The following is a 27521-nucleotide window of genomic DNA, read 5'->3' as shown; positions in this document are numbered from 1 at the left end:
GCTGAGTGAAGATCCTGCGCTACATGAGAGGTGTCAGGTGTCAATACACCACTGTGTGGGCCATGGAATGGAGTCTTTGATCTTTTTTTGACTCCTGTAAAATGAGGGAAGGAGAGGTTGCTTCTTGTTCTGTTTAATTTCTCTCCTCCCTACTGAGATTGTTAAATAAGCTGTCCAGAGGCTATAGAAGATATAAAGGGACTGTGTGAACTGAATAGTAGTCTTCCAGTAGTCTTTTTCTGAGAATTCACAAAAATAATTCAGTCTCTCAAGTAATAGCAGAGAGGAAAAAAAAAATAAACAACAACCAGCCAATGCTGTCATGGTTAGTAGAAGTTTTAAAAATAGAATAGTGATGTTATATTAGGCAACATTAAATTTAGAGTAGCATGGTGTAAGCATGGGTTGCCATTTTATTCACTTACAGGGGAGGGGGTTTTAAGCTCTTCAACAACTATCAATTTTTATTGGTGGCATAAAAAGGAACCAATAGTGGGTAACAATTTGCCATCCTTGGCCAATACAGAGAGAGGTTTGGCCCTGTTTCCATACACCTTAGACACTGGAGAGCTCCTTTCACAAGCATGGAATGTTACCCCTGTGAGCCATGGAGGAACTTGTCTTCCCACCTTGTGTCTCGGAATGGAGGCCCAGCCCTAGATGCTGTACACCACTGCAAGGAAGGCAGAACCTGGCATCATTTGTATACAGGAATGAAAAGCTAGAAAGTGCTTACACCTGTACTGGCTATCCATAAGCTAAGGGGCAAGAACAGAAATTGGAGGAAAACGTTTTGTGTGGGGTTTAGCAGCTGTGCTGCAGGTAGTAGAACAATGAAGATCCAACAAAAAACTTATTAAGGAGAAAATGTGAAATGAACCTTGGCATAGTTTAATGTAAGCAAAGACCAATTTTGAGTTTTACTATCAGCATATTTGGATGTCTGCATTTCACAAAACCCCCAGGCTCTGAGTCGGTTTTGTTCAGGATATAGATGTCTAGCCTGTTTTAGGCTAGACATCTTTATGCTGAGCTTAAAAGACTAGTAATTCAACTTAATGTGGATCTGAAATTAATTAATAAGTTTTGTGAGGTTGCCAAAGGTACTTGGCCTGGGTTTGACTGGATGTTTCGAAGACTTCAGGCAGCCTCAGGCGGACAGACCCTGCATCACAGCTCACTGTCCATTCCTGTACCTTAATTTTGGGGAATACCTTTTAAAGTGTGTTTTCTCTCTTTGCTTTATTGCTCCTTAGATAATTCAAAACACAAAAGTATTATTTTTCTTTCCTTCCTTGTTTCCTTTTCTAACTTAAAACATGACTATAGCTGTTGCTTTCCCTAATTTACACCCTCTCCTGCCTTATTCAAGAGGTGAATGTGGGGGGCCTGTGCTTCCTCCATGCCATTGACATGTCCCATCAGTAAAGTAGAACATCAGAGAGCTCCTGGAGCTCTTCTGCCTGCAGAGCTTTTTTATAAATCTCACCACCAGGTTACAAGCATCGAGTGCAATGAGTAAGAGCAGTCCCTGGCTGATTAGTCAGCCTTCTAAAACGAAAGCAGACAGCTTCCACCCAGCCTCATTGCAGGGGGCAGGAAAAAGGAAACTGGGGAGCAGAAGTCTGAGGCAGTGCATTGGAGGCACACGTCCCACAGAAGCACATGCTACTGCCAGACAGAGGCAGCCTGTGCTACACACTGCCGCTCCCTCTTGTGACCAAACCAGTCAAACTATTTATTTATCTAATGGACTGCATCAAATAAATCCATTTATTTATTAAATCAATATTTATAAACCACTTCCTTTTACATGAATAAAGTGACAGCATACGTCCACACCAATAGACCTTCATAAGACCAAAAGATGTAATCTTTTCTTCAAAGTCATTTTCCAAAGGGGGTAAAATAATTCTTAGGTTTATTATTAGTGTGGTGGACTGTAGTTCATGCTAGATACTAAACCAATAAGAGTGTGTATTTTCAGTATGTGTAATTCGATTTTTAATGACTGACTTTAACAAATATTACAGCAGCTAATCCTGAAAAAAAGGTTCTAAGATATCTTAAAGACTTGGTCTACTAAATTTCTACCTCACTTATTCTAGTGTTTGAATCTGAGGATGAAGTAGATGTTAGTCCTCACTCTGAAGGAAAGATCTTTATTATATTTAAATGACGTTTCTTTAAAATGCATCAATTATGGTATTATGACTATAAGCCCAAGCTCAATCATGTAATTGTGATTCATGAACACAAAAGACAATTTCTCAAAGAAAGTAGGACTGATCAATTTTTGATTTAAACTTCTGTGATTCCCATTTAGTTGTGCAGTGTGATGTGACTTGTGTCTGTTTGGACTGTGGAGAGGGTGAGGAGGGTTATGTTTATTTGGTTTGGTTTTTTTACCTGACTGATATTTGCCAAAAAAAAAATCATGAAGTCCGCCTAACACCACCCAGTGTGGGAACAAATGTTTTGGAAAGTGAAGCATTTTAATAAAAATAGTTAATGAAAAAACAAAGAAAATCTGTAGACAAAGGATTAAGGGGATTTTCCTCCTATCAAAAATGAAGCAAATATTTGCCACTGCCCCACAAAGGCTTCCATTTACAGAGCCCTCTCTACTTCCACCTACACTTTTTTCTGGGAAAAGTGGCATCTTTTGGAGAATATTTATACAAGACTAAAAAAGGAAATATTTTAGACTGGTCAATACATTTTGAGTGTTCACACAAATCAGTAATTCCAAGAAAGAGATAATTAGACCAAAACACTGCAGTATCAGTTCTTGGACTTTGAAAGCTAATGCCTCCCTCCTAAGTTTCTGGTGTCTCCCTCCCCACAGAATTATGGAAAGGTTAAAAAATACATATTCACCAAGTCACAGAGGCCTTGGAATTTCTCTGCTTCCCCTCTCTGTAATGTTTGCCACACACCAAACTCCAGGGAAGAGAATAAAGCATTTGCTATGGGCAGACTTGCAGAATTACCTGTGAAACATCTACCTCTGGTAATACCAGTGGCTGAGAAAAAAGTTGCTCAGTGCACTAAACTGACACAGGTTTTAGTCTTATAAATATGTGTAGACACAATCAGGTTTATTAAATTTTGCCTTGGACAAGACTACACAAAAGTTTAAAGGAAATGCTAGTCATTATTGATATTTGTGGCTTGGGGTTTTTAAATTAGACACAACGGGGACACACTGTCCTGGTTCAGAGAGCTATGACTCCAGTTGTAAGTGAACTTGTAAAATTTAAATGCATTCATATGTGTTCCCTTCCATTTTAAATGCATCATAACCTGGTCATCTTTCTGGACTTTGATATTAATGTTGTAGTTCAATTTCACACTTCTGATAATAAGGGCAAGATAAGATGAAGTCTCCAAGAAATAAAATCCCCTGGTTCAGGGTCTGTAGTTGTTCAGCCCTCAGACCTTCAACTGACTTCACTGGGATCTGCAAAAACACTCCCAAGAAATGTTTCCTAACCAAGGCCATTGATCATTGCCATGATTTTCATGTTCTTACAAATCCTGCTGACAGTGAAACAATACAGCTGCCAGAAGCTTAAGACTGTTTCTGGCTGTTAATAGCAACCAGTACATATCATAGAATGAATGTCCAACAGCCAGGGTGTTCTGTGTTCTCTCTTTTTGAGCATTATTTGATTAATTTTGGTACATTCAGCTTGCATGAAGAAAGAGATACTCAGGGGAAAACAGATGACAGGCACAATGCTGCAACTTAATGTACCTTGCGAATAGCAATAAATCAGCAACTGGTTCTGCTGGTGCTGAAGTCCATGTGAGATTCATGGGATTTATAGTACAGTGAGACTAGATGTCAGATCACAGAAGTGTTGAGAAGAGTAAAGGGCTAAAAAATACTTACAAAATAAATTCATATAGTAGATTCAAAGGTTTTTAAACTCCTAAAAGACCTAGATGACCTAGTTTGAGATGCTGCAAAATCAATGCTTTACAACTGTGTGCAAGTAAAACATTCTTTAGAATGCTATCCAATTTGTATTTAAAGCTTAGTACCAGTCTACTGTGTCTTAACATGGTCTTGTCATTAAACAGTGTCTCATTCTAGTTTGAACTGGTCCTGGTTTTGTTTTTCTATTATAGGCTATGATCACATCATTTGTTGATCTGTTCCATGACAAATTAAATTGATTTAATTTCTTTGTTTCTTTATTGGTAAGGAGATTACTGGGCCCCAATTCTGGTTCTTTTAAATTTGGAATTGATGGTTTTAACACATGGAGATCAAAACTAGGGATGGTATTTATGTCCCACTTGATATGCAAGGATGTTAATGCCCCTCTGCATGAATAATCAAAGTACAAAAATGAATTCCATGATCACATTTGGAGTGCACATGCATATGCTATATTGCATTTTGGGATGTTCTCATTAATTTCTCCAAATTTTGAGATTTTTACAGAGTAGTTATTGTTTTTTAACAAAGTTAAAATGTCTTATTGAGAGTGTTTCAGAAAGGATGCTCCTTATTTGCCAAGGTTGAAAAGAAGAACCCTTGATTTCCCCATGTCTTTTCAAGAAGAAATCTCGTGTCCTGATTTTTAAAGACACAATAGAGTTTTTGTTAATTTGTGATGGGGGACTATGTAAATGTTGTCATTCCTTGGTGATCAAGTGTCATTAAGTCTTCTGGAATATGAAGTCATGGAAAAGGAGAGCTATGATCAAAAATTACTGTGTGCCTTTCAAAATTTCTTCCTCATCCCAAGAGCCAGAGAGTGTGAGGCAGCTGCCTAAATATAGGTTCATACTGTCAGTGCCAAGTGCCCTAAAATTTTGAAGGTACAGGGTTGTCAGCTGTGACATTGAAATTGCAGTTTCTGCCCTTCTGAAATAGCAACTAAGGGCAAGTAGGAACCCATTCAGAATGTAAAATAGCACTAAGTAGCTTTAGTAAATAAAAAATAATTCTCCTCCTGGATACTTTTGGTGAAGTAAAATAGTGTGTTGTGTTTCTAATCCAAGATTGGGCCTTGTGATCCATACTCCAGGTCTTTATTGTTGTTATCCCACAGTTCTGGCTGAATTTGAGCCCAGCACTGAAGGCAAACAGGATTAAGAACTGAGGCTTTCAGTATCTAGATGATGTAACAGCTGTGCCAAGTGGACGGCTCCATCATTTCTCAAGAGGTTTTTGCTCCTGGAGCACATTTATGTACACTCTTGACTCGTTCCTCTTTGGAAGCCTTTGCCTAAGGATATCTGAACACTGACCAGTCACTTCTCCCAGAGCAGAGAAGCAAATCAGTCTCTCTGCGTGTATAAAACCTTGCTGTCCTCTGCTGGTAACTAATACAAACAGTTAAGTTTTTGAAAAAACCTTTAGGCTTGTTTGAGCCTACATTTCTGCAAACTACTGTTTGTTGTATCCCTTTAAACCTTGGTAAATTTGGTGTTTGTTTTATTTTTGTGCCTGTGCTTGAGTGACTTGGGTCAATGAGGCCCCAGTGTGTCTCTGACTCTCCTGCTGCTGTTGCCTTGCCAGAGGTCTGCAGGCAGCAGGGAGAGAAGGTGTGAAGGAGAAGGGTTGTGGGTGCAAGGAATGGAACCTTATGTAAGGGTGAGGTGGTGGGTGGAAGCAGGGCGAGACTTTGTTGTGCTAAGAATAGACGACACCAATTTCCATAGATAAAAGAGGCTGCCCTGGCCTCTGGGTTCTCACATCAGCTTGTTAAAAAGGGTGTTGCAAATGCTGTAGTTAGATATTTACTCCTAGACTGGGAAGGAGATGTCTTTGAGCAGCAAAGGCGATTGTGTCCCTGCCTGGGCCAGGATGGGCAGGTGAGGAGTGGTGAGGAGGAGAACACTCCAGGATGACTTAGGCCTGCAGAACAGCTGGGCATGTTGGCAGAAACTTTCCATGCAAGTCACCACCTTCTTTCTGGTTTTTTGAGATGGCCCTGAAACCCTACAGTTGTGGAAATATCACAAGTATACATCTATATATAGATGGAGAAGCTCAAGTGTGGGCCAGAGTGCTATCTCCATCACCCTACCCCATGGCAGACAAACCAAAAAAAGCACATGAGACCACAAGTCCACCCCCAGGCTAAGTAACACTCAGCCTCTGTGGGCAGAGCCAGGCATGGGATCGCATCACCAGGACCTCAAAAACCAAAGCGCTCCAAATCAAGGAAAAAGGCAAGAGGGGGTAATGGGAAGTTGGGGGACAAAGAGTTTGGTGTAAAAAAACCCCAAAGCTAGAAATGAAAGTGTGTTCACAGAGGAAGCCACAGCACTCAGACAGGCACCCATTAGTCACAAGATAAGCAGTAGCTGGAGTGAGGAAGACTTGAGATAGCTGTCCTGGGCTCTGTTGCACCTCTACACATCCCAGCTTAGCTTGTTATCTCTGGTTATTTCCAAAAGAGGGAGGAAATATTGCAGTCATGACGAAAATAATTTTTATTCTTGCTCTTTCCTCTCCAACCTTGCCCTGAAAAAAATCTCAGGACAGCCCTTTTGTAACATACACTTTAAAATTGTTTTTTTAAGAAGTCTAGGGGTTCACTCATAGTTTTCCCATCAAAAAGCTTTTGTTGAAAAATCCTGGCCTTGACATATAGGAACAGAATTTTTTTCAGACTGTTAATTTTTATTCCAGGGTCTGAACTTATCGAGGTCTTGCTGATGAATGAGGTATAAATAAGTTAAGAGCAAAAAATATTCTCTATTACAGCAATATCTGATGAAAGCCTCCTCCAGCTCTGCATCCCTGCCACCTTTCTATGTCCCACTTTTCAAGTGGTTTGTGCTTAGTGTTTTACAGCTTCCTTATCCAACCTACTGAGACAGTATTCAGCCCAGTCTGTAGCATGGGAAAAAGCCAACCCAAAAATGCTGTGTTTTCTCAAAATGTTCTCTCTCTTCATCAGGCTTTTTCAGTGAGGACTTGACTTTCTGCTCAGCAGCTGGGAGGTGAGCACATGTTTAAACACTTTCTGAATTGGCTTTCTTTCCTGAGGAGAGGACAAGTGACGTGGTCTGTTGCAAGTACAGAGTGATAAATGGGTACTTAGTGTGTAGAGGTTAAAGAAACTGTGTAAGAAACCTTCCTTTAATTAGCTCTATATATCTTCCCTTTCTGCTGCCTCTCTTGCCATGAGTTATGAGTTATTTAATGTATCATCAAGGCACAGGCTTGTAGTTCCCATAAATGATGGATATTTTGGGAGATTATTTGACAGGTCACAATTAACATTGCCTTATAGAGTACACAGGAGCGTTTGAAAACCACGAGTTCCCAGGTACGTGAGTGCCTCCTTAGCAGAGAAATGTTTTACTGCTGTAACAGGCTGGGACACTGGGAACACAGTGGTGTGAGCCTTCAAAGGGCAGCTTTTAAAAGTGAGAGAAATAGTCAAAAAGTACAAATCTGATTATTCTGGCAGGAGCCAGCATCCATCTGGGTGCTTCAGGAGAAAGGAGGTTTACTCCTCTAATGGGCACCTTTGCACTCTTTTGTGATCTCTTTAAATATGAGGCAGAGAGGTAACACAGGCACGGGGCTGGAGAGATTAGAAAGTGTGACAGGAAGGTACCTACACAGAGAATGTTCTTTAAAGGATATAAGAGCTTTTGTTCACTTCTTCTCTTACTTTGTATTTTAGTCTCATGCTGTACCCAAACCCATAACCATTTTGTATTTTCACATTTCATCACTAACCTTAATCAATAGCTGCAATGCACAATGCTAGTGCTTCTCCCTTGGGAGTTCAGCTGGGAATGGAAAATCAGGATGCTGGAGAACCAGCTCTCACAGAGACAAAAGTCTTTGCTTCAAATTTGGTCATTTATGCCTGATTTCTGTGCTAGTTTTAGGGGTTTTTTACACAAAATTTGTGCTTACTGTTGTGAATGAAACAGAAGCACACCTGAGTTTAAACTCGGATGTGGCAAGCTGCTTCATATTTGAAGCATTAATTTGAAAAGACACAGAGCTTCCCTGTACACATAATAAACAGCTTGTGAATTCCTGTTTTCAAACACAAGAAGTTCTCCTTCCTGCTCTGTGTTTTCAAATAAGTCAAAGCTGTAAGAGATGAATTTGTCCCTAAACTTCAATACCCTGAGACAGTCTTCAACCAAAGCACAAAGTGTAAACAGATGGTTCATCTTGTTTAAGGGAAGAAATCTCATTTCCTGCAGTGCTGTATAAAAGAAGGCTAAAGATGGCTGTGGGAGGGGCAACCCAAAAGGTCCTGGAAACAGTATTGTTTGTTATACTTTGGAGTCTCTAAAAGGATGCAAAAGTAGGAGAGTACAGGTGAGCTAATGAGGTGCTGGCTCAGCTAGGCCAGCTAAAATAAATGCTTTTTCTGCCTGGTGCCTCCAGTTCGTTTAGCAGTATCTGGATTTCTGTGTTTTGCTTTCCAAAAGATCGTATTTACCATGGAAGCTCAGTTACACATCTGTTCACCTTCCAGAGCTTTCCATGCCATCCTCTAATCTTCATCATGAGAGCAGAAGCTGCTGTCTTGCTTGTGTCCTCCCTCTGTACCTCATACTGGCTTCCTTCTCCTTGCAAATCTGTGAGACTGTAGGGGCAACGTGGGCTCTGTTGGTTGCCTCTTGTGTTGCTGATACCTGCAGTCTCTCAGCAGCTTCCTGAGCTGTCAGTCCTACCTGACAGACAAGCCTGGTGTCTTCTCCCACCGTGGTGCCTCAATGTCTCTATAAATTTTTTAAATAGTGTTGGAACATTGATATCCAGCACTCACTGGAATACATTTAACATTTTCTTCAAATGTCAGGTGTTCTAATTAACGGAAGGATGGAGATGGTTCAGAACACAGCTCAAAACTTTAATGAGACCAAATGCTAACTGTTCTAATTGAATTCCAAGAAGTCATTCAGTCTTAATGCCAACAGAACTATCTGTAAAGCTGCCACAAGGTGGTACCACAGTATTTTATAAGATTTTGACATTTTTGTATTAAAACAACTATTTTCTTAGTAGAGGTGCAATGTAGAAGAGATGAGGATGCAAAAAGATACCTTTTCTTTGAAGATAATTCCCCTTTAGTGCTGCAAAGGGGCTCTCTGCAGAACTTGGCACTGTAGAGGCACCAGCAATTGTCTGTCTGACAGCACCAATTTAACTGGGCACCAATGTTTGCAATGTGCTCTCCTGCCATCATTATGCAAGATGGATTTTTTAGGTGTTGAAATTTAAGTAGATTAATGTTTTCCTAACAATGATATCTGCCTAAATAAGTAAATTATGATGTCTGTCCTGATTTTTCCCCTTTCTTCTCCCACATGTTAGCCGCTCTAAGGTTCTCCAGTTTTTCAGTTAAGGACAGCTGTGCCTGGATTGAGCAAAGACATTCCCCTGAAAATGCCCGGATGTTTAAGTGCCAAGGGAACAAGAAACCTCAATTGTTACATGATTTTCTGGGGTCCCAGGATGAGGGAAGAGACGAGACAGTTGACTCCATGCATCAGAAGGCATGATTTATTATGATATGATATATAAGATATAAAAACTATACTAAAAGAATAAAGCTAGAGATTTCTCTACCAAGGCTATCCTAAGAATAGAAAAGAATGTGTAAACGAAAAGTCTTCTCAGCCCGAGACACTGGACAGGTGTCCTGTGATAGGCCCCTAACTGGAAACAGTCCGACGGGGCCAATCACAGACCTTCCCGTCGCATTCCACAGCAGCAGATAAGAATTGTTTACAGTTTGTTCCTGAGACCTCTCAGCTCTCAGGAGAGAAAAATTCCTAAGTAAAGGATTTTTCATAAACTATGTCGGTGACACTCAATAATTCTGGTGTCTGGGAATAAAGGACCAACTTGGTGTCCATGTCAGGTGGGGTCAGTGTCCACTGGAGTACAGGCAAAAGGGAATTATTTTGTGGTGGAAGTCCAGCAGCTGTGCCAGTGAGGATTACTCCTCTGGTCCATATCTGAGTGTCCAGTCTCAGGGGAATTCTGTCCTTTCCCTTGGAACCAACACTGACAATCTTTACAAAGCTTCAGAATGTATTGTGTAGCTGTGAGCCCATTCCTCCAGTCCCTTGAATCACCTTCCATGTGACAAGACACATCCTGTCCTTTGGGTTTAAGCTACTTTAAAATTCATGCTTCACATCTCCTTGACTGAGACACCATATTTATGCTCTTCTCTTTAAAGTTTCTTCAAAAATCAAATCTCTATAGCTCTAATTACCCAGTCACTGACTTCCTGCATCTCTCAGATAACTGAGGTGCCTCCAATTTAAAAATGCCAATGTATGGAAATATTAGATAGCAGCAGTTCTCTTCCTGTTGCATGCTGACAGGATTTTGAAAAAGAAATGAGCCCTAAATAGTTCCAAACTGCATCATTCTAGAAGTGTATTGAATTCTGGGACTCTGTGTGGGTCTGTATGTGCAGATCCATCTGAACTGCTTTCATCCTTGACGAGAAGTTCAGTGGGTTGTTCTTCATGCAAGGCCATGTCCCTGTAATTGGATTTCTGGAGTCTGTGCTCTCATTGAAACCAAAAGGGGCATTGTATTAAGGTTGTCTATACGCTCAGATTGATGGCTTTGGTGGGAGTTAATACAAACATGTGAATAAACAAGGTCCTGCACCAAGGCACACAATGTCTTTCAAGAACATTGCTATGAGCTAACACCTGCCCAAGGGCTGCATTCCAAGCTCTTTCCTCAGTTATATTGGCTTAATATTTATAAAGCATTATCAAGCACTCATATTTCTCTGTCATTATCCTGCTGCCACTACGCAGCTTCTCTGCAATTACATTGTACCCACCTCCCTTTTATTCGCCAGCAGCTTCAATTTGCATATGAATTTCCCTCGCTTTTATATAATTGAAGAATTTAAGAGATCTCTAGTGGGCTGTAATTCCTTTTGTCATTTCTCTATTGTTCATATGGTCTGCCAACAAAAGAGCAATCCCTCAGTTAATTTTAAATACACAATTTTTAAAAAAAATTAGTAGTAATACAAAATAATATTGAAATGCATTACAAAAAAAAGACATGAGATACAATTTTCTTGTACAATAAAAACAGAAAATTTTGTAGCACAGGCTGCAATGTTTTGTAACACTTTGTGAACACTTTTGCTCTGTAAACACTTCAGTAAGAAACAGCCCTTTGGAAATTAAAGCTCATCAGACAATTCCTATGCATAAAGCCCTGCTTATACAGAGGACAGCAAAGTGTGAATTAATTAATATTTCCACCCATTCTAAAAGGAAACAAACCAAACTGCTCCCTTTAAGAAAGAAGCAAAAGGGTTTATTTTTGCAATTATTAAACCCATAGGTACCGTTGCCCTGTAAAATGCATTTTTAGGTTTTAAAGTAATAATGGTGGTAGGCATGTGTATTTATTAATTTGCTTCACAGAAACCTGGAGAGATTTTTATGAGCTTTTTTAAGAACCAGAATCTTCCATTTGTGCCCTTCTTTACCATTCCTCTAATTCTAATTTTGGTCCAGTTAACAGACTCATTACCTAACCATGCATGGCAAACAAAACCCAGGTTTAGTCCTAATAAAAATGGGAGAACAAGCTTGGAGGATTACCATTAACAGGCGGCTGCAACCAGCAAGGATATTTTTAAAACATCAAATTATTCTCTATTTAAAATGTATGCCAAAATGCAATATTGCTATGAAAACCAATGTCTTTGTGACAAAAAAGACATTGTCATTGCAGAGGGATCCACATAAAGGGTGAGAAAACTGGAAAAAGGGATAAATATCAGGAAGTATAAAGTATGATCCAAGTACAGTTTGTTCTGGTAATTCCTGTCTCAGAAGATATAATTTCCAATACTGAGTCACTATCAACAGTGAAAAACATTTGGGGCTGTAAAAGGTGTCAGCATTAATGAGTCTGTCTAATTTGGAATATGTTGTACTTTGCCATTTGACATGAAAAGATACCATGTCACAAAAAAACCCTTTTATGCCATTTATCAAGCTGCAATTTTCATTTTATTCCCCTAAAAATCTCAGCTCTGGCAAGAAATTCAATAAGTACAAGAGATTTTTGCTAGTGCCGTTTTATCCTATGACAACAGGCAAAATGACTGCACAGAGATCAAAATCCAGTCTATTTGTTCTGGAAATTAAATTCTAAATCAATTTGAAGCTATTCCCATCGTACAGTTGCTGATGACACTTCAAGACAATGTAGTAGCACTGTGCAAATTCAGAATGGGGTTGAAGTGAGATCAGTCCCTTCATGGTGAGGAGCCTGGGTAAGAGACCAGGAAAACAAAGCTCAGAACTCAGGAAATGCTGGTGTTACAAGCAGCAGTGTCCTACTACCAGGTAAAATGCCATGGGCTGACATCTCCTCATTCGTGTGATGTCACTTTACAGTGTCAAGAGCATTTCTTAGGTTCTCTGTTGTCTACCCATTCAGCCTGCATTTGCCTATGCATCTTTTCTCTTGAATATAATGTTTTACATAACAAACTAGTTCAGCCTTTCAAAGGAGCATGCCCTGTTCTGTGATGTGAAGAATGAGCTTTCTTGAGTTTGTGATGTTTCTACTTCTTCGTCTTCTTTCTATTTTATATAATCAATCTAGAAGTAAATGCCCCTGGAACCCTGGGTATTTCCCAAGGTTGATGGCAGAAATATCTATAAGCAGATGAGAATAACTACTAATAACATTGTTTATGAGTGGTGGGGCCTTAAAGACCAAGGCCTCTGTAGCCTGTAGTTAATGCAGTGCAGGTATTCTATATTTTGGCAGGATAAAACATAATGCATTTTAATAAAAGTCTTTTGCTGCTGGAATTTTGTTAAGAATTGAAAGGTGAATCCACTGCAGCTCAGCCTTTGAGTGATTAACCAGTGTGGGAGACTGGGCTGGGAAATCTCCCTGTATCCTGTCTTGTTGTATTCCCCATGCAGTTGGAGTCATGGAGGGGTTTCTTCAACACATTTTTTTGTCCAAAATACCAAATCATTTAACTTCATTATTTCTTCTATTCTCGCCATGAAAACATGACATTTAGAAGCACAGCAAACTTGAAATTATTCAAGAAACATTTTTATTATGGATTGCACTCCTCCTCTCTTCCCTGGTTTATGAGCCTGTAAGCTGTAACCACTGTATTAGGAAAAAAAATGTTTCCCTGCAGTTTTTACTGAGTACTTGCTTTTGTTTGTCTTTCCAGGACTGTTATGCATAGTAGGGAAACTAGTCATAGAAGTAAAAATAACTTCCATGCAAACCTAAATGGAAAGAGATATGGATTGAGAGACAAATCCAGCTCTACTCATTTTATATGCAAATAACCTAACCCATGCAATACAGGAAAAAAAATTAAAAGGCAATGTCTCTTTTAGTACAGAGAAATTATGACATTGCAGCTAGAAACCATAGCAACAATATAAAAAAAAATAAAGTAGGGAAGCATTTGATCAAGTATTGACTCATTTTTCTTACTAAAGATCAAAGCATCCAGGGCCTTCTTTGTAATATGTAATAATACATTGAGTCGAATTTCCAGGGTCTAATATTATAGAAGTTGAAAAGTTGGGGAAAAAATGGAAAAGAAACTTTGCTGGGAAGTGTTTTTTTCTCAAAATGAACAGCTTAAGAATACTTAAAGTAGAGCTTTTAGTGATAATTTTAGTGCCACTTTTCAGTTCAACAAAACACTTTCTGTTACTAAATAAGTATTTCAAATAAAATTCAGAATTACCATATCAAACAATTGCCACTCCTAGGCAGCACATATTTACTGAATGAAGGTGAATATGCATGAGGATCTCTTTTTCATTACTCTGTTTTTTGTCTTAACGAGCAGGGGCGCTTCTTGAGTTACATGAGACCTTTAATTGGTGTCAGCAACTGTGACAATGCCTCTCTTTTCAGTAAACCAAAAGGCAGAAAACATGCTTCAATTTCAGATACATAATGTGCTTTAAAATTCCACCAGCACTGCAGGGTGTAATTATCCTCCAGAAATAAAGATATCACAGTGATTTCATTAATTTAATTCCCCTGCCTTGCCTTTGCAGGAGTCAAATTACAAATGGTAGGTTTCCCTTTCTAAGACATAGCAGTAAAGTCTAGATGTAGCACCTGCTCTCCTCAAAATCCAGGGAGTTTTTAAATCAAAAACGGTTAATTTTGGCATGTAGTCTTCAGGATTCCTGGAACTTTTAAATATCTAGTTCAGGCTGGATTTTATTGTCTTGTGTCCGATATAACCCCCACAGAGGTGAGCAGGGGCCCTTCCCCTGGCTCATGGGCATCGTTCACACGATTCCTCACAAGGTGGAGCATCTCTAAAGCTGTGTGGTGCAGAGAGAAGATAAAAAACAGGACATGCACATGTAGGGAAGTTGTCAAATGGAACATTTTGTAACTGCTGCTCGCTGGAATGGTTTGGCCACACCGGTGTCATTCGTGTTTGGATAAATTGCAGCCATTGCTGAAGCTGTTTCTGCCTCTTTCTGTGGCTGAGGTTCATTTCAAAAGATGAATCCTTCAGAAGAGGCGGACAGGGTCAAGAATCAGCCGCCAACACCTCACCAAGAGAGAGCTTTACGTACAGAAAGTGAGGGCAGTGTGAGAAGGACACTGTTTTCCCGGTGGAGAGCTCAGGGAGGAAGAGGATGAGCAGGGTGTGGATGAACCAGGGGACAGGGTCCTGGGCTCTGACATCAGTCCAAATGCCTCAGGAGAGCCTTGCACTGAAAATGGCTCGCTGAAAATCCTCCTCCTAGGTTAGGAGCTTAGGTTCTTAGAGTGAGGGTTGTCTTGCTTAGAAGCAGATACTGCTCCAGGAATTCCACCTCCTGATCATTTTTGTTTGGATCAGGATCCAAACAAAAGCCTAAGAGGTTCTCGTGCAAAGCCTGTAATTATGTGTGGCTGTTCAAGTACGCTTTTGCATTACAGTGTTAGTAGAGAATTTTCTGGCAAAGAGGAAATACTGAGTTTTCTTCTCCAAAATTTACAGAAATGTGTTGAATTTAACAAACCTTTGACAAGACATACCAAGGAGTGTTATATAATCCTGTCTGCAGCTGAAAATATACCTGCCTGCCTTTAATCTGTGGTCCTGAGCTTCAGAACAATCCTGATATTCATCCCATGTTGAGGACTAATTTGCATTTATTATTTTATGTACATGCCTATTATTTTTATATAAATATAAATATAAATATAAATATAAATATAAATATAAATATAAATATAAATATAAATATAAATATAAATATAAATATAAATATAAATATACATATATTGAGGGAATGAAAACATAGACTATGTGCCTTGAAAGTTAAATCTGGGACAGTCCTGTCGTGATGGAAGTATGATGGATGTGGTGGGATCTCTGAGTCTAGATGCTGTTGGAGCTTCAGGATTGGCACTGCATGAAGAAATTGGGATTTATTTTTTTTTTAAATATGTGGTTTTCACTTTGCATTTTTTACTCTCATTTATATTTGGTAGGATTTTTTGCTAAACCTGCCTTTTTGTGCTGACCAAGATTGAGTCTTTTGGGCAAAGTTCAATCTAAATCCTCTAAATCACACTTCTGTTCTTGGCCTTTCTTAAGTCAAATTATCAGAACTTGAATGATAAGCTGTGACCTTTTTTTGGTGATGTTGGAGTATGAAGCAGCAGTTTTAAAGCTAGGAAATAAAGAGAAGCAAATACTACTGCCTTCCATTTGCTTTCACAGCTGGGTGTTTTCAAATACCTTCTGAAATAGATCTTTTATAATGTTTACATGATAAGTTGCATTACAGAAGTTTTCAGAAATTTGATTGCTAAAATCCAAACCATTTCAATATGCTGTACGTGTTTCTGTGTAATTGCATATGATATAGGCAGATAGTTCTCTGTGAGTTTGAAAAATTACTTCTGAATGGCAATCAAATTTCCTTTAGATATATATGAATTTATAGTGATAATTTCTTTAAATTCTCCAAGTTTCATCTCATGTTTAGCATCTGGAAGAGATTAATAAAAATGTTGTGAGGCTTGATCAACAGCAAAAATTTCATTAACTTGGTGAATTAGAAGTACCAAAGTTTTCATTAAGAGGTTATGAAAGAATTAGTACTGTTAATTCACTCTTGAGTCAGGGATATACCCCCTAGAAGTGCCATTTCTTTACATTTCTCATAAAAACATTATAAATTAATTGAAAATTTGTTAACATTATTCATGGTTCTTCACAGTGCAATTATTAAAATAATGTCATATGTGAAAATGTCAAGGATTATCACCTCTTTTGACGATAATGGTGTTGTTGATAACAGCATTAGCCAGACATAGTGTGGACATCATGCTTTGTGATACTGTTCATGCAGTTATCAGAATAATGGCACATGTTATTTTTATCATGTTTGGCTATTTTATATATGCTTGTAACTTCTCCTTAAGCTGTGTTTTCAAATGGTCAGGAGCTGGAGCTCCCTGGCAGCCATCATTCTGGTACTTTCTATCTCTCCTGGGGTAGAGGCAGAAGTGGGAGGGTTTATAGGGGCACAGAGAGAATTGTGAGATTTCATGACCACCCATTTGTTTTCAAGCACTTTTTTATCCTCAGCTTCCAAAAGATTGGTAGCACAGAAATTTTGAGCTTCTACTTGCTTGACCTTGACCTACTACGAAAAGTGGTATGATCCCACCTCTTCCTTTCTGTGGGAGTTTTCTGTTCTGAAAACGTGAATGGGGTTTGTAGGAAGGGAAGATGACTTGCTACACTTTTGAGTAAATGCCATAATTTGGGCCCCCCTGGCTGATGCCTGCGCTGTGACTCCAGGCAGCAGAAAGGGCCCCGAGGCTGCAGCACAGGCAGGAGGAGTGATTGTCCCCAGAAATGTCACTGTGAGATCAGAGGCAGCTGTGACATGGCCAGAGGAGCCCACATCCTCCTTGCAGCTTAACCTCAGCCTTCCTATTCGTTTCTCTACTAACCACCAGTACTGGGGAAAAATGAAGAGAAAAAGAAATGCAGACAGCAAAAATTAAAACTAGGTGATAGACTAGAAGTTGGGTATCAAAGAATAGATATTTTTCAAGCTGTCTGCTTAAGATGTGGCAGCATTTTAACCTCAGTTCATAACCTGAGGAGTGTATTCAGGCTACTTAATATTCTTTATTGTGTAAATGACTTGGTTCCTTAATGCAGTTTGATAAAGTGGGATATTTTGCATGGAGGACTGCTCTGGTTCAGGGCAAATTTGGGAGAGAGCCCCCAAAGGGGTTCCTCTAGAAAAGCAGATTTAATTGGCCCCTCTCCCAGCTGGTTCAGGAAAAACACTTCTTTGGAGAAAAGTGGAAAAACCTGTTTATTAAACAATAAAACCCCTTGCTGCCCCAAAAGAGATGACAAACTGAGAAAAGTCCCCTCCCTGGGTTGCAGTTCAGCTCACTCAGTCTCTTATCAGTGCCTCTGTGCTGGAAATGCCGCTGCCCAGGCCCAGCCCCGTGGCCACAGGTGGAGCTGCCAGTGCTCTGCTGGTGTTCAGTACAGAGCAGGGTTAAACAGCTCCAAAGAAAAGGGGAGAAAACCCCACAGTCCAGGGAACTTCTTTGCCTCAGCTAGCTAAAACTAACTAAAACAAAGGAGAGCTCTGTCCTGCTGCCTGTCCATCTGCAGACAACAACAGTCGAGGAGCAGGAATGTGAAGGAGTGCAGTGTCTGAAAACAAACACTTGTTCTCTGGAACAAGTCCTAAAGGTGCAAAACTTATTATTCAGCATAAACAGAACAGATGATTGGGGATAAAAGCATCATATAGTCAACCTACGACAAGGATGTGGTGGTGTGTAGAAGGTATGAGCAGAGCTCCAAAGAGGGCAAGATTCCTGGAGATTTATAGCACCTCAAAAGCTTCTAAGTAAAATTAAAGATTTTTTTTTCCTTCTTGAAAATTCTTATTGCTGTCTCTTGTATTTAGAATTTTTTTCCATAGCAAAGATTGTTTCTTTAAAATATTTTTTCTTCAATACCATGACACAACTGTCCTCCTTTCATCTAAATATGTGCAATAAATCCTCCAAGAGCAGTGAATTTGATCAGTATGTGCATCTGTAAACACCTGAAGATTGCAGGTTCCAATCATATCTTGCTGCTTTGAAAGATAACACAGTGATTAAATCTTGATTTACATGTTTACTTTACAACCTAAAACTGTTTCTTATGCCTACTTTTCTGCTTATCTGTATTTTATTGAAATGAAATTAGTAAATGAATTTCATTGGTAGCAATTAATTAAATTATTTCATCATATGCGGGGGGACAGTACCACCAATATATCTGGAAAAGCAAAGAAAATTAATTCATTGAAAATGTACTAAGGAAGATTTACTCAGTTGTGGTTTTCTTCCCAAATGCCTATGCCATTAATAAAAGAGACTTTTCAATAAAAAATTAAATTAACACAAAGAAACTTGAAGACCTTCTTATTGAAGACAGCTGTATTGTGAAATATTAATTTGCTCTGAATGCCAAGAACATTTATTATAAAGCAGCTGCTTATTTATTAAATATTATCATAGTGTTTTATCGACCATATTTCTACATCTCCTGCTTTGAATTAGCATAAAACAAGTTTAAAAGAGGACTGAAAAATTTTTGCAAGCTTCAGATAAGGTGACAAATGAAGGAGTAAATGTATTCAAGTCTTCTGAAAGGGATTTACTTTGGAGGCTGTACTTCTAAAGAGGAATCAACAGCAAACAAGAAAACCAAAACATTATGCTTAAAAATGTTAAATCTCTTTGAAAATCAATGACGCAAACACTGGAAAAAAAAAACAACAATGGCAAATTCTTTTATTAGGAAGGTAGCTCAAGTGTCTAGCATATTCCATCCTGCTTCTTGAATATTTCTCTACTTTTATTAGAAAGCATCACATGCAATTTGTACTTAAAAACAAGCTGGCACAGGTGATTCTTGAAAGTGGCTTCTGCAATCACTTTAATAATAAATAATTATCTGTACTGAATTGCAGTGGGAGACATTATCAATTCCTAAAAGCCTCAGTGTTTTTCCTCACAGAAATGGGAGCCATCTTTTCTGATTTCTGTCCTGGTACTTCTTCACTAGTTCCTTGTACACTTCTGACCTCAGAAACCTGGGAAAAGAGTCCTTTGCCATGAGACAGTAGATTGAGCTCTGAGCAGCATCAAAGCAGCTGAGGGTGGGCTCAGAGATGTTCTGGGAGATGTTGTTTTTGGTATGGAAGTCAATATTAATCTGTAGGAAAAAAGGAGCACGAAAGCAGTGTCAGTTTGCTCAGAAAGCTGAGGTCTGTTTGTGTCCAGGACACAAGCTGCATTTGAATTTCCTCCCAAATAACCTGACTGGTGCAAATAAACAGGAAGCTCATCTCATCCTTTTCTAGAAGACTGAATACTTAATTTTATTTGGCTCTTAAAAAGATGGCATCACTGAAAAAAAGAAGGGAAAAACTTGCTTTTCCTTCTCATCTTTCTGCCAAACCAAATCCTATGAAGGACTGATTACCAAAGTGTAAATTAGAAGCAAAGGGACTCAGCATCATTTTAGACTTTGGCCCTATGTATTTTTAAAGGATTTTTTGTTTTTAACAATAATAAGATGCATTTCAATCATATGTAAGACATGGGAATGTTTAAAGCACTCTTGCTAGCAAAGGCAAAAACATCAGTGTAAATGTTTACGGTGCAGAAAGTGAATAATGATTAATAAGCAATTTGTTCTTCCACAGTAAGCCTTTTTGAAATAATTATAAAATTGAATTCTGTGATGGAAATTTTTGCATTCTCATCATGTCAAAAATACCTACACAAAACAAAAAATGAAATCATAAACATACTAATGTTCTGGTACATTTAATACAGAAGAGATGGTGCTTACTGCATTACAAAAAATGCTTAGAGAAAACAAATTATATTGAGCATAAACTTCCTTAAAACTTCTGGCAGAAATTTCAGAAGATGAGGTAAACTTATTCCCAATGGGAAGAATGTAAAGAACGTGAAGTGTAAACCATAACATCTTTGCTTCACAGAGTTGCACAGGGTATTTATGTGGTAAAAAATGGATATTAAAGTGGGAGTTACAGCCAGGCTGAATTGTATTTTCGGTCATTCTTTGAGGTCTGGATCTGAACTTTACACTTCATCCCTATCCTCAGAACCCAAAGCACACACAGAAAAGAATCTTTACCTCCTTTGGAGCATCAGCTTGTATAAAGTCAGAATAAATCTTCTGGGCTTTCAAAGCGATCTTGGTGGAGGATTTGGTTTTCTTGAAGTCCTCGCAGGCCAGCCAGAACTCCACATTCTCCTCACTGAACTCAGACTTCAAAAATGTCCGAAAAGCTGCCAGGCCCTCTGGGGAAAATGCATCAGATAGTGGATGGAGGAAAATTGAAAGGCCAGTGCAATATATGAGTGTGCATATTCACACATGTGTGTTTGTGTGTGTGTGTATATAGTGTGGTGGGGGGTTTTTTTTGTGTTGTTTTGTTTGTTTGTTTGTTTGTTTTTACAGTATGTGTATAGTGTAACCTATGTACCTGCCCCTCTTTTACATGTCAGCCAGCAATCAGGTTTGAGAAGCTGCTGCAGGGAAATAAATAGGAGATTAAATTACAGTGCTGATAAGGGGTCTACTAAGAGAGTTTTTCGGTGAGTTGCCAACCAAGGATTGCTCCTGACAGCTCCCTGCTGTGGTTTGGTCTCTTTAGCACTGGTACATTTGTTAAAAGGGGATCCTAGAGGTTTTGGTTTCAAAAGGATTTGTAGTGGCTGAGAAATCAGAGATTTGAGGCTGACTCCTAGGCTGAGAAGCAAATAGAAATGTAGGTCACACTGTGCTAGTGTGCTTCCCCCACGGCTGAGGTTCCCTGCCCAAATGGGGCTTCCATCTCCTTGCAAGGAAAGATTAAGACCTGGATAAAAGATGGACTGCTTGTTACTTTTGTTACTTCTTTGTTCCTTTTTTTTTTTTTCACTTTAAAGGAGAAAAAATGAAACAAATAAAGGTTTGTTTGGAATAAATGGTTTTAAAAATTAATCCAAATCAAAAGCTCTGAGTAAAGAAAGCTGACAGTACCCAAACATAGTTGTGTTAGTCAAGTTAATGCTATCCAGGAACAGTGTGGAGGCATCCTAGGGTCCAGGCCACAATATTACTGCTGGGAAATGGGGCAGGGGCAAGGAAATTTCCAAGTTGCATGTGGTTTGTGGTGTCAGGTCTATAGAAATGGCATTTCCAGAAGAACTGACTTTAGATATGTCATTTTTTGTTTGACTGGAAGTCACTGCACAATGCACATATTTCTCAGGAATACCTATCAAATAGGTTTGTGGTTTTTTGTGAAATAAATTATGAAAAATGAAACCACTGCAAGGGGAATTTAGAAGTTACTTTAATAAAAACTATTTCATAGCATTTCTGCCTGCCCTTGAGCCCTGACCAGAAGGTATATTGTGTTTGCAGCTTGGACAAACCTCACAGGATAGCAGCTCCCCCACATCCAACAGCAGCTCTGGTCAGTTCAGTGCATGTGGGGAGCTGAATGGAGAGCAGTGTGAAAACCTGGCAGAAATGTTTGGCAAATGGAATGACAAATGTTTTAAAAGCACATATGTTTTTCCATCACTTCTTACCTTTATTGGATAGTACTGTATCCACAGATTCAGACCAGGCCATGGTTTCCCCAGCATTTGACCTGTGGAAACAACATCTACCCTTGAAAATAGCATTGTGGTCTCTGCCCTGTGCAGCCTGGGGTGGCTGAGAGCCTATGGTGTGGGTGGCTGCTTGAGAGAGGGGCTCAGCCTCTCCTCCTACCCTACACACAGCAAAACAGGGATATTGGCGCTGCTGACTTTATTGTTCATCCTGGAAATACTTGTAATGCTTGCAGCTGGTGGAGCTCTAATAAAGCACAGGAGAGGTAGGAATGTTCTAGAGAGTGCACTGAATTTCTTCTTGAGTTCAAAAGGATTAGGCATTAATTTATATGGCACTTTTTGCTTGTAATGACAGGAATTATCTAAAAAAATTACCAAGCTAACACTAATAAGAAACATGGGCCTCATACGAGCTTCTCAGTGGCATAAATAATTGAGTAAATTCATAGTTTTGACTCTTCCCCTGCAACTTGCTGTAGGCTTCTGCTAGATATGAGGGCAAACACTTTCTTCTGTATAAAATAGTGCCAGTTTTCTGAAAACAAACAAACAAACCCCACAAAAAACCAACCAACCAAAAAAAAAAAAAAAAAAAAAAAAAAAAAGCCAACAACTCAGCATTTTAAAACAATCACAAGTACTCTCAAGCTCTGTAAAAAACAATTGATGTTCCTAAGGGGGCTCTGAGAGCTCAGCTCTCAAAATCCTGCTCTCTGAATTACAGAGGTTGGTTTGAGAGCTGTGTTGCACAGCCACTTCTCAGCATTATCAGTAATGGTATTTTCTAATTGCAAATTTATAAAGAGATCATTTAACAGTCTCAGGATATTATGTGGCTGTAGTTATAATTATTACAAGGGATGGCGACAGTGACACCTTAAACAAGCAAGCTTTTTTGTAGCTCTCCACTTATTTGTATCCAGAGTGCAAAAATTATATTGAAGCAAGAAAAAAATTGTGCATATTTATAAGTATATATAAAGACATACATTATGGAAGCTGGATTGCAAATATAGTAAGTCTGGGAAAACACAAATGGAAACCAAACATAGCATTAGGTTGTACTTTGTGAGACATCATGTGATGATGGCATTAATCAGCAGAGAATTTGTTTTAGCAACAGTAAGAAACTTTTATCAAATATATGATAAATTTTCAAGATTTTTATTAAATGTTTACTAGCTTTCTTGTCAAGCAAAAAAGGAAAAAGAAAGACCAGGATAAACCAGACAGTTTTGCTTCTTGTTCTTCTGGGTAATATTAGTTGTTTTAATATTAACTCACCACTCAGAATGATCTCACTGACCGTATGGGACTTACTTGAATAGGAATGGCAAGCAGAATTGACAACAAGGAATCAGAATAGTCATATCCCCTTCAAAGGGGGAAGGAAAATAAAGCTGTACAGATTATTCAGACTTGGTCATCCCATCACATAAATCTCCTACCATTAAAATAGCCATAAACAGCAACTCACTTCACTGGCATTTTTTGTTCCACTGTCTGACTGTCTCAGGGAAAGCAGAGTTTCCTTTTCTGAGTGATCTTCAAGCTGCAGGTACTGCAGGAACAACAGTTAGCATGTGAATAACCAAACAGGACAATGCACACTGACAAACCTTCTCAACATTTTCTTTAAAACTATTTCTGGCAGAAGTGTGGCCTATTTTTAAGCAGTGCCATTCTCACCTAATAGTGGCCATAATACAAAAGGAATGGGGCAATGGCAACACATTCCTGCCCAGGGTCACGTGTGGTGGAGCAAGTCCAGAGAAGGGCAGCAGGTGGTGAAGGGGCTGGAGCACAGGTCCAGTGAGGAGCAGCTGAGGGAGCTGGGGTGTTTAGCCTGGAGAAAAGCCCCAGAGGGGACCTTATTGCCCCCTAGAACTGGCTGAGAAGAGATTGTAGTCAGCTGCTGGTCTATGTAATTTGTCTCACTCTTGATAATTATTCTTTCATCCCCAGCTCTTTGCTTCTTCTGTATAACCCTTACTGTCCCTCACTCTCCTGAACAAGCAGGCTTACTTATTGATTTCTTGCCCCCCTCCAAATCTTCTCCTGAGGCCAAATCCTTTACTCAGATTACCCATATTCCTGGTTCTCAATGTCTCCACTTAGAATAAACTTCCAGTGGTTCAGGAACTGGGATCCCAGCTCTCCCAACTTGCTGACTTAGCGATTTTTGTCTTCTCAGTTAAAATATTTTACACCTAAGAAATATTTTACACCAGAGCAGTCTTAGGAGTTTAAGTCCCATTTGATTTTCCTCTGTGGTAAAGTCATGAGCAAAGCTGTCTCCTGCCTGCCTGAGAACATCTTTCTTATTTTAGCCATGTCCACCTTCTAAGAGCAGAAAGAAAAACCCAAGCACCACATGCCATGTTTCACCCTTAGCAATGTTAAGAGGTTATTCCTTATCCTTACCCTTTTGTAGATCTGTAAAAGAAGTTTCAGGCCAATCTATTTGATGAACTTCACATGGGACAAAAAAAAAAACAGTGAATCTGGTCAATTGTGCTCCAGGAAGATGAAATCAGATGGAAGCAGACATGGGGAAATGCATTACTGGGACAAGCAGGAGAATTGAACTCTCTGGCAGGAGAAGAAGGAAAGACCAGTTTGTCTCTAAGATGAAAGCAGAGAGGAGCTATGATTGCCCTCTGAATACAGAGAGGTAACCTGGTGAGAAAAAATAATTATTTTAGCATAATTGACAAAAGCAAAAATGTATAGAAGCAGCCAGTGAACAAATTCAGACTGAAAACCAGAATAAGGCTTCACAAACTGTTGTTTTTTGCAGTCTCCTAGTAGAATTTTTTGCCCTCTCTATTATTCTGTACTTTGAAGATAGAGCTTCATATATTTATGAGATTATTTTAAATTATTGTCTTCATTAATAGAACACTAGAAATTATGACCTAAGATGCCCTTTTAGTCCTACATATTATTAAAAAGTATTCTTGGCAGCAAAATACTAATACTTTCTGTAATTCCTTAGCTTTGCATCTGCTTGCTTCGAAACATTATAGCAGAATAACAGAAATGTTAACTGGTAATTTTTTCTTATTTAGAGAACATCTTGTGTGCCAGAGTGGACCAAGGCACTGTTCTCACTGTGCTCATGAGACTAATTTCAGCATTGTGCTCATGAGACTAATTTCAGCATCTTTACAGCTGGGGAGAAAACTTTCAGCATCTGCATTGAGATCAAATCCTTTGTGCCTGATTCAGTCTCAGGCTTGAGCTTTGGCAGAAGGAAATAAACATCATACGAAATCCAACCGATATTTATCAGTGGAGCTTCTGGCAGGGCAGAGCGTAAACAGCTACAACTTGAATTTTTTAACAGTGTAATGCCAGAAAAGTCAGTCCAGTTGGGAGGACAGAAGTGACACTAAACTAGGCAACTCATAATTTATGGGTGGGTCTGTTAATTTTTCAGTGTTTACCCTGTGTTTAATCCCAATGGTTCTTCTATTTACCCACCTTAGAACTGTGACCATAAATTGATTTATTTTGCATTATTAAAGGCGGTTTTATCATTGTTATATCATAGTTCCATTAAGTTCAGTGAAACTATGAGAGAGAAGGTTGAGGACCTGTGCCTATTTTTTCTTAAAATCATCAGATGATATACATTTATTTAAAAATAAAATTCCAGATGGTGCCACGCATGCATTTTTAAAATTTCTACCTGATAGCTTGTTATCTCAATGAAGCAGACATGAACATATCTTCAAGATTTTTCCGGAATGATGGATATTTTTGAAGTCAGTCTTAGCAGCCACAGAACTATGCTAAAACACAGGAATATGCTACACACACAATAAATGGATGGATGCAGTCAGATTGCTTTTGCTTTTTATGGGGTGCTGATCACAATCCACAAAACCATAAAGAAGCTGTGAGGGATTGTCATCACTGTACAACATTCTGAGCAGTTAGTGATTGCTCAGTCTATGTAAACTGAAAATATTTCAGGCACACAGCAATAGAATTGTTATGATATTTGTACTGGGGCAATGAAAATAAGTTCACTAACCAAAGTTAGGCACAGCCACTTCTTCCCATAGAAACCAGCTGGTTGTATTTCTCTGTACTTCCTCTGCTTGGAACTTAATAGTGTCTGGAAGGAAACTCTGATATTTCACTGAAATGTCATAGGACAAAAAGTGATCTTAGTATTAAAACAAATGCATCAGCTGCTTGTGCAAGTGTGTTGGCTATTCATAATAAACAGCATCAAGCAAACAAAATTAAATATGTAGTAGAGATGGGATGGAAATTGCACATAGAATCAGTGCTAAACTTTTTGTGAATCTGGACCCAGATGACACACAGAGTTATAGCTGCAGTTCAGTCCTAGCTGGGACTGGACCTCCAGAGTTACTCAGGCCCTTATTTGCTCAGCTAATTTGCAGGGTATTTTTCTCTTTATCTGTCAGGCCTGTGGCTTAACCTTCCAGTACTCTGAGGACTAGGCTACGGATTTCTGAGTCCTCTGCCTTTGATGACATGGGAGAGCTGAAACTCTAGAAAAGGGAATGTAGATCTGACTGAATGTTCCCAACTTTGCCAATATTACTTGCCAAGGACCCACATTTATTAAATATTTAAATCCCTAGAACTTTTAGGCTCACAGCTTGACTTCTACTGATGTTCACCTTTTGTTCTTTAACTGTCTTTAAGGATTAGTTTTGCTAAATTAACTTCCTTTGTGAAAAGCTATTGGCTGTTGTGGGCCATAAGACCTGTAATTTTTTGTTCATCTGACCTAGACACTAATCACAATAGACAGTCTAAAGCAATACTACATATTCAAACCATTGCTTTATTAACCTAAGTAATCATTTCCATTGACATATGTTCCCAAAAGAGCTGCCTTGTACTCACCTAAGCACAAAATGAGAAAAGCTCACTCTCCAATGGATGTGCTGGTGTTTTCCAGCAGTTCAGTGTGTTAATGCTCCTCAGCACTTGGCCTCTGTTAATTCCATTCCATTCCATGCAGAGATTTGCTTGGGTAGTGCTGGCTTGTACAAGGTAACCTCAGCAGAAAAAAAAAAAAAATAATGTTCTGCTGCCCTGAGCAGTCAAAGCCCACAGGGACTTGGGTGCATCCCTTATGTCGGGAGAAGCCAATGTGATCCAAGCACTGCTGGCATCCTAAGAACATGGAAATGCCAGTCCCACGGGGATGCAAATACACCTTAATCACAGCACTATGTAAATGCCCACCTTCCCACAGCATTGCACAGCATGGGCAACTCGCAAAATAATTTATATTTTTCCATGTGAATAACTCTGTGTGCCTTCAGTATGCCACAGAGTTGTTTTGCATAAGAAAATGAGATGTTATTTTCCATCCAAGCAAACTATGCCCTTCAGGTGAAAAGTTTTGATTTCAAGAACAAGCTGTCAAAATATTTTACAGCGCTCTGGGCTCCTCATATTCGTGATTTCCAAGTGCTGTACAATCACAAACCTTCAAAAGAAGGTTTTCTTGAGAACTGTTTCCAGTTCTGGAAAAGAACTGGAAACAGTTCTCAAGAAAATGTGCAACCAGGAAAAACTGGAATAGCATTAACTGCAGAAATTTAAAATGAGGCCGCTAAGCTGCGAAGAAACAAGAGTGTCTTCATTACGAGCAAATTTTATGGAGAAGAAATGAGAGTTCAGAGTTGTCCTTTTTTTATGCTTCAGCCTTATCTTCTGTCCTGGTTGAAAACTCTCAAATGGCTGCTGTAGGATAGTGTTTCTTGCTAGTTAATTTTAGTTACCCTTCATGGAGAAGGCAGTGGTAGAGGCTAGATTGTAAATCTGG

The 27521-nt window shown here is 39.0% G+C and overlaps 1 protein-coding gene across 1 annotated transcript; it reads right to left on the bottom strand.

Moving 5' to 3' along the window:
* Window positions 1-18875: 18875 nt before the first annotated feature.
* Window positions 18876-23185, bottom strand: RGS21 (regulator of G protein signaling 21). The gene is made up of 4 exons (XM_018924657.3): window positions 23175-23185; window positions 21671-21747; window positions 20223-20389; window positions 18876-19268 (listed from the first exon to the last, which is right to left on the bottom strand). The coding sequence occupies exons 1-4, from the start codon at window positions 23183-23185 to the stop codon at window positions 19065-19067; spliced, it is 459 nt and encodes a 152-aa protein (XP_018780202.2). The 3' UTR covers window positions 18876-19064.
* Between the last annotated feature and the right edge of the window lie 4336 nt (window positions 23186-27521).

The sequence above is a fragment of the Serinus canaria genome, chromosome 8, assembly GCF_022539315.1.
Source record: "Serinus canaria isolate serCan28SL12 chromosome 8, serCan2020, whole genome shotgun sequence".
Lineage (NCBI taxonomy): Eukaryota > Metazoa > Chordata > Aves > Passeriformes > Fringillidae > Serinus > Serinus canaria.
The sequence above is the reverse complement of the archived record's forward strand: the minus strand, read 5'-3'. Positions and strand labels throughout refer to the sequence as shown.

Excerpts from the sequence above, each read along its gene's own strand:
- RGS21 (XM_018924657.3), bottom strand. Across the intron at positions 20,390-21,670 it reads TACAGTACTATCCAATAAAG|AGGGCCTGGCAGCTTTTCGG; the intron begins GTAAGAAGTGAT and ends CATTTTCCCCAG. Across the intron at positions 19,269-20,222 it reads AAGCTGATGCTCCAAAGGAG|ATTAATATTGACTTCCATAC; the intron begins GTAAAGATTCTT and ends TTTTTCCTACAG.